Raw genomic sequence first — 7603 nt, 5'->3', positions numbered from 1 at the left:
GGAGAAAAAACAGCAACAATTTGAGTAGTAAAATATTATTTTGTTCCTTCTTCGGTTTGGATGTGAGGTTAAATTTCAACTTTTTTTAAAGCAGTATTTATTTTCTCAGTCACTTACGGCTCTTTAAAAATAAAATTCTTTGTACTTGATTGATCTCTAATTAGCCAATTTATTGCAACAGTGAAGGGAGGGGTCAATAGCAGCGAAGCTATTGATGATAATGAAAGTAAAGGTTAATAACAACTTAACTTCCGGTAGAAGTGGTGGTGAGGGGCAATATTAATATTGGTGACCGGTGTCTAGTGATGATAACGAGAGTACGTACGTGAGTTTTTCCGGAAAACAAAGAAAATTTTATTTTCATCATTAAAAAGTTGAGACTATTTTTTTTTAAAAAAAAAAACTGAAAAAATTGTCGGGAAAAGAAGAAAAAGTGAATTCAAGCTTTTAATTAAAAATATGTTATGTTTTCGAATTCAAGCTTTTAATTTATACTTTAATTAAAAATACCCAAACTTTGTTTTTTATATAAGGAGAAAAAGTGTTCAGTATTTTAAAAAAAAATACTAATAAGAAAAGTATAGATTTTAAAAGTCAGAGACAAAAGCCAAAATTAAAAAAAAAGGACTAAAAATACCATTGTTCCTCCTTGAAATTAACACCACCTATCAATTAAGTTTTAGAGATTAGAAACTATTAATTGAATTGGTCCTTAAAATTGGTACCACTAATCAAATTTTTTTTATAAGGGTACCACCAATATATTTGTGATATGTTTAGATAAACAAATTAATCGAGGTTTATCGAATAGTACTAATTATATAAGCATTTATAAATAAACTGTTTTTATAATAAAAAATAACCCTAAATTATTTCTGTAGAAGTTGCAAGTGGAAGTTTATTTTGCTAGGTCCAAATAAAACCTTCCAGGCTGGCCCAATTGAAAAAGTATCCCCATAGGCCTAACAGACGTAAATGGGTTGGAATTGGATGCTATGTTTCTGAGAAGCCCCATCTAAAGTCCAATCAGTCAAACAGCTTGTGGACGTCTGATTCAGAGGAGAGAAATAGAAGACATTTTGTTGAATTAAAGTATTAGGAGGTGTGGATCACATATAGTACAAAGTTTATGTGGTATATTATTTTACTCCTTTGAAACAAACACAGCCTAATAAAGTGCAATGATATTTGAAATCGCCCTGTGATCGAATCCAATACAGCCTCACATTATGTGGCACGAGAGAGATGCGAGAAGAGGGTAATCAAAGTATTTTTTTTTTATTTGATTCAAGCCCACGACCAATCTCTCTCACTTCCCTCACTCTCTTATTATCAAACCAATCTTATATCTGCCCAGCATAAATAAATGTAAATATATAACACATTTGGAAATATAACACACCAAATACTTATTTCTCCAATTTTTTATATTCTCCAGACAATCGCAATTGTGTGTGGTTCCGGGCTCTGCAACACGATTCAAAGCCCATGATAATGTAGCCGAATCCCTATCTTGTACTCTGACGAATAGTTGCACATGCATAAATGAATGAATGTTTGAATTATGAGGGCAAATATACTTCACATCCAAAACAAATCATCAGGAAGCGAATCAGGTACAAAATCTATTTAAAGAAAGGTGGGAGCATTTCAAAGCTTTCTCTCTTGATCAGGGTCAGGGTCCATGACAAGGATAAATGCTGTTAAAGGGGTGCCAAAATTACAATGGGAAACGTTTACCTTTAAGAAACAAAGTTGCATCGCATAGCTGATTAGTGGTGGCATGCATTAGAGAATAACAGAAATAAATGAAATAATTTCAATTAGTTTTTCTTTCAAAACCAATATATTCATGAGAATTAAAGACTAATTCATTTAAGTATTAAAGTCTATTTAAAAAACTGACATCTCCTAATAGTATTCTTATACACAGACTCCTAGATATCTTGGTTTTGATTAAGTTAATGTCTAGAGTTTTTACGTAGTGATATTTTGCAGCATTACCTTCTGATTAAAATCCATTGCTACCATAGATCCAAGAATATCGGCAACATAATTATAGCTACATACCCGAGAATTCCATATCAATTTAGGTCCAAAGACCAAACAAAATCATGATGGTAAAGATTACTCACGTGTCATTATCAGTGTGCCAACATTATTTTGAGTTTAGGCGTGCGTTTTTATCATGGTATATCGAGAACGGTCGTTGTTTGTGTGCAACATAAAAGAGGCTTTGATGGCTTGGTTTGGTGCACAACATTCCATGCAATTCAGAACCACTGATTTACACTATGGGAAATCCCAAAGCTTCAATTACACGGAAGAAACATTTGGACAGAGATGGATCTCATTATCAAACCCAATTTGCACTAAACTAAATCCTATGTACATGGTATACTATAAACTAATAAAGAGAGCAGCTCCTACATAAGATTCTACTCTTCACATAAAATTCATTTGACTCCTTGATGCAACATGCAGATTGCAGAACCATGTTATATTGAATTCTCTTCTTATACGTGGTTGATACTAGGCATGGTGTTGTAAGTGGAATATGGTAATGTGCTATGTTGATGTGAAGGCCATGAAATTCGTTCAGGGCAACATGGTGCAGGCACAGGGTGAGCAATGAAAGAAGGAGTCGCATCTCCAGGCATTAAAACTGAAACCCAGCTGGCATACAAACTCATCTGTACAAATTAGACAATCTGGTGAATTCAATTAATCCATGAATCATCAACATGAAATTAAAACTAGAACATTATTGGTTTAAAAGTTTATAACAAAAACTTTCTGGCTTTAAATGTACAACTAAAAAAAATTCCTACTATCTTCTACAATAGGTGAAACAAATTCTCTGATATCCAGCATAGTTGGAATGGGAGACTTACTTTACACTAAGTGTGGACCATAAATCAAACTACAAAGGACTTGACAAATCATTGTCCACTGCAAACTTCGGAGGAAAGCAACAAATGCTTTTGTATTTACTCAAAGTTCCTAAAGCCATTACTTTCAACGTCACATCACAAATTCAAGGCAATAGCATTAAATGTCTTGTTGATAACCACATGACTTCTTTTATGGTCAAGCAATTTAATGCATTACTGTTCCTATTTCCTAGTTTAATTCCAACACAATAAGCAAATTCATTAAGACTTTTCAAGAGAACCCGGCAAGTAAAAAGGAAAACAGAAAAATGTCAGCAAGGAGAAAGGAAATAATTCCTTATCACGGATTATCAGCAAGATTTAATGAGATTGGTTCTCTGAGACAGTATTACGATAGTGAGGATAAGAAAGCCATTTGATAAGAACATTTCAGACAGTGCAAGACAACCTCACAGGATGGAAAAGCAAATTAAATTATTTCATTTGCAATAAATTAAAAATAGTACTTATTTTTCTTTTCTTTTTTTAAATTGTAAAGCTAAAGCACTAATGAGTCCCCTAAACTAAACCATTTAAAGAAACAATGATTAAGCAGAACTGTGCTGCTAAATTATTTGCATCTAATACTAAACTTACAAACCAAGGCCATAGCTAGTGATATGCATCCCATCAATCATCAAAGAAATTAAAGTTAAAAAAATATTATGATTCACAATGTACACGGAATATTCTCTAGGTGGATCTCACTTATTTATAAAATTAAATAAAATATAAACAACACATTTATCAAACCCGACACTTCTGTTTCCCTTTCCATTCAATCTGGACGATTTATATAAGGCACCAACATCATCCAACACCGTATCATATATTTGACTTTTAACACACAATATTAAATAGAGTAGATTAAACATGTCCACCTAGATAATAACACAGAGACAACGGATCTAAAAAATATAGTGATGTAGATATTAACACATAGATTATGGATCCAAAAAAAATAGTACAGTAATAAATAAAAGGAGATTAAAAAAGTCTCTGTTTGCATATTTAGAACATGTTGAGAGCTTTCCTAATTTATAGTTATCACTGAAATCTTTACGACTTATTGAAGTTAGTGAGCTTCAAATCACTACCTCCTCAAGATATTAACAAAGGCAAATACTCCTAGTCACAGGCAGATGTTGAATGACTTAGTATTACAACTAGTTATTCAAGAATCAAAATCAATATTTTAAACTATTTTTCCCTCAGGGCATGACCTGTTAGTATAATATTAAAGTGACTTTTATATCATATAACTTTATTAATAAGAAAAATCTTACTCACGTGATCTTTGAGTGCCTGAGTGGCATCATTAGCATAAACAATAAAAAGAACCCCTGACTTGTGCCTAAGTGCAGAAGCATGTTCTCTAAATTACCATATTCTATATTCCATTAACACCACAATCAAATTCCCAATGTAATCCAAATGCCAAACAAATGAAGTATTAAAATTTTAAATCTTTTGTGGACTTTAGCGTTCAAAACTTGCATTAGCAAGTATACTAGGGAATCACATATTAATAATTTTGTTAAAGTTGAGAGAAACAACTCTACAGGCAATGTCCCAATCAAGTTGGTGCCCTCCAACAAAACAGCGAGGTTAGATAAGTAGGTGGACCTGGAGTGTTTCTCCAAAGTAATGGCACAGAGTAGACAACACAATTGTTGCATGGTAGTAGCTCATCATATGAAAGCTAAATCTACAATATTTAAAAAAAGTTAATGGCCAATGGCTAAGAAAGGATGTGTGATTAACTTCTGAATTATAGTAGCTAGTAGGACAGACAATCAATGACAAATATAAGAAGACCATAAATATAAGATTAACTTGTGTTGACCGTGTGTCGCAGACCACAAACACTGGCCATGTACGGCATCATTAAAAATTGGAGGTGATGGTGCAGTTGAGTGTCAAGGACAACAATGTGGGTCTCTACTCCCACACCAAGATGGATAAATAAGTCCAAAGACTCGTGGCTAGGGATCAATGATTTAACAGAAAACTTCTACAGAGAACCATGTCCTTATAAAAAGCAGAAGACAACACAATCCACTCATATATAATTAAGGTATTTGACTGAACGTGTAAATGCAAGGAGAATGAATGAAAAATTTGGTGGGGTTATCGTAGAGTTCTTAAGTTCAAATAACAAAAAAAGAAAAGAAAAGAAAATGTTTTGTCAGATACTAAATTCAGATTTGACAAGATTTAACCCTTTTGTTTTAAAGACAATATGAGGATAAGTCACGAAGAGGAGCTAAAAGGCTAAAACACAGTAAACTACTAGTGTACGTATCTCTTCATAAAACTGAAGAAAAACATAAGCATGTGAAAGTTTGGTCTATTTATTTAAGGATGGAAGAGGAACACCCTTTTAGTCTTAGGCCAACAGGAAAATCTTTAGGAAGACCATAGTGTTTGAGGAGAATATGAGAGCCAATGGAACAAGAAAATGCAGAGAAGGTCGCAGTAAGAGATCATGAATGTATAATTCTGAAGAAGGATAACATTGGAAGAGATGATGAAGAACAGAACAGATACATCTTGAATTGATTATTTGGACAGCAGAAGAATTCAATAGAGGAAAAAAATCCAACATTCTAATATGGGAAGCAAAGGCAAATTATGGGAGCGATATTCAACATCAAAAGATGCAAGTAAAAAAGCAACCTAGAAACAACCAAAAAATTAGGTAAAATAAAAGCTTTATGTCAGATAAGTAATCATCACTCATCCAAAAACCAAAATAACGACCCAAATTAAATGCATCCAGAAGTGGAAGAAGAAAGAGAAAAAATAATGCATTTTTTTAGCTCATTCTGTTTGGTTGAGGTTAAACTTGAACAAAAAAAAGAGGAGAAAAACAAGAAACAGTGACACTAAACAAGGAAGGCACTGTGTCTCCACCATTAACAACAGGAAACTTGAAGAACCAAGCCAAAAGCAAAAAAAAAGGCTTTCACATTGTCATGAATCTGCAATAAAAAGTGAATACTAACAAAGCAAACCCAAGAAAAGATGAGATTTTGAACACTCACTTTCGGTGAAGGGTGTCCAAGCTTCCCATTGAAGTCCATCTGAGAGCTCCGGCGACGGTTCCTGCCGCCGGACGGCAAAATGGGCGGCGAGGTAGGTTTGAGAAACCTCTCAAAGATAGCCATGACTAAGAACATGGAAACAAGAATGGCAGTGGCAACAAAGCCAAAAGAAACAGCATTCACAGAGCTATCGAAGCTGCTCCAATGCTGATCATACTCATCTCTCTGCACGTTCAGTAGTGGGGCCCCTATTGGTGGCCATCCACTGTTAATGTTATGCTCTCTCACCATTCTTTCTTCCTTTGTCTTGCTTAACTCCGTTTTACCATTCTTGCTTCTGTTAAGTTAAAAGCTTTGAGTTTGACCAAAAAAACTATTTGGTTTTTGTGGTTGCAGGCTTGCAGGAGAACACAAGACAGTGGAAGAGAATTATAGAGGTGGCACAACCACGAAAGAGCACGCTTACTACAAGTTCAGGTTTGGCTTTATACTTCTCAACAGCACTGTTAATTTGGGACTTCAAGCAACTATAGCAAGCATGTGGGGGGTGAAAAAAGGAGAAACTTTGGAATTTGGATTTAGGACCCTGTCTTTTGTTTTTCTGTCTGGATAAAATGATAAAAAGCTCTTTTACCCTTTGAAGTTGGTCTTTAGCTTTTACACCATTTTTTTGTTTTTAAAAAAATGACTTTGCTTATTGTTTTTTTTAATGGGTTGTTGTTTGGTAGACGCTAAAAATAAGATAGGTGAAAATAGAATGAATGAGTAGTAATAGATGAAAAATAAAATACAAATTAAAAGTATTTGGCTAAAGATAATTAGAGAAGAGGCCAGAAGAATTAATAAAGAGATAAGTGAAAATATGTAAAAAAAAAAGTATAAAGGAAATTGAAATCTTGTTTATTTATTCATTTGGTTTTTTGTCATCGACATGAGAATTTTTACTTTTGATCATGATTCTAGACCTTTCCCCTCTTCATTACTGTAAAATAATATTTCTCATTCTAATCCTAATCCTTTTATATATGATTGAAATTGCAAGCGGGAGATGACTGAAATTTTTTCCATGAAAAATGCTTCCATTCGGGGTTTTAAATTTTCACATCGAAAAAAAAAGGTTTTAAATTTCAATCATGCAAACTTTGCGTCTAATCAGAATTCGACATACTTTAATAAAACTTTGTGACTAATTTCTCAATCATATCCTCCAACACATAATATCACTTACATCTTTCATTCATCACTAAAAGAGATATCTTTGAGTTCCCAACCATAAGATCCTCCACAAATGTTTTTATTTAATTATTGTTTTAATAAATAAAAGAAGGCTTTGGGATTATAAAGTGTTATAGTCAAACTACGAACGTACATCCACAAACATATGTCGGGCAAAGCTTCAAAATGATCTCAAGATGATTTTGAGTTTTGAAGGTGACTGAGGGTGCTATATACTTGCAATATTCTAACGTTCAAGTGAGTACTGATTTTAGCAGAGTTTAAATATTGGAGAGAGAAAACACTTCCTGTTTTCTTCTCCATCGCAAAAAGAAATTCAGAATTATGAAGCTGTCTGTAAGGCTTGTATTTGTTTTTTTCTTTGAAAGTAAGGTATCCTTGAAGTTG

General features: G+C 33.4%; 1 protein-coding gene across 1 annotated transcript; it reads right to left on the bottom strand.

The window, feature by feature from the left end:
• Positions 1-2248: 2248 nt before the first annotated feature.
• Positions 2249-6560, bottom strand: LOC114375159. The gene is made up of 2 exons (XM_028332909.1): positions 5981-6560; positions 2249-2693 (listed from the first exon to the last, which is right to left on the bottom strand). The coding sequence occupies exons 1-2, from the start codon at positions 6269-6271 to the stop codon at positions 2517-2519; spliced, it is 468 nt and encodes a 155-aa protein (XP_028188710.1). The 5' UTR covers positions 6272-6560; the 3' UTR covers positions 2249-2516.
• Positions 6561-7603: the final 1043 nt, after the last annotated feature.

Source organism: Glycine soja, chromosome 11 (assembly GCF_004193775.1).
Source record: "Glycine soja cultivar W05 chromosome 11, ASM419377v2, whole genome shotgun sequence".
Lineage (NCBI taxonomy): Eukaryota > Viridiplantae > Streptophyta > Magnoliopsida > Fabales > Fabaceae > Glycine > Glycine soja.
The sequence above is the reverse complement of the archived record's forward strand: the minus strand, read 5'-3'. Positions and strand labels throughout refer to the sequence as shown.

Excerpts from the sequence above, each read along its gene's own strand:
- LOC114375159 (XM_028332909.1), bottom strand. The coding sequence starts at position 6,271 with ATGGTGAGAGAGCATAACATTAACAGTGGATGGCCACCAATAGGGGCC. Across the intron at positions 2,694-5,980 it reads TTGGACACCCTTCACCGAAA|ATGAGTTTGTATGCCAGCTG; the intron begins GTGAGTGTTCAA and ends TAATTTGTACAG.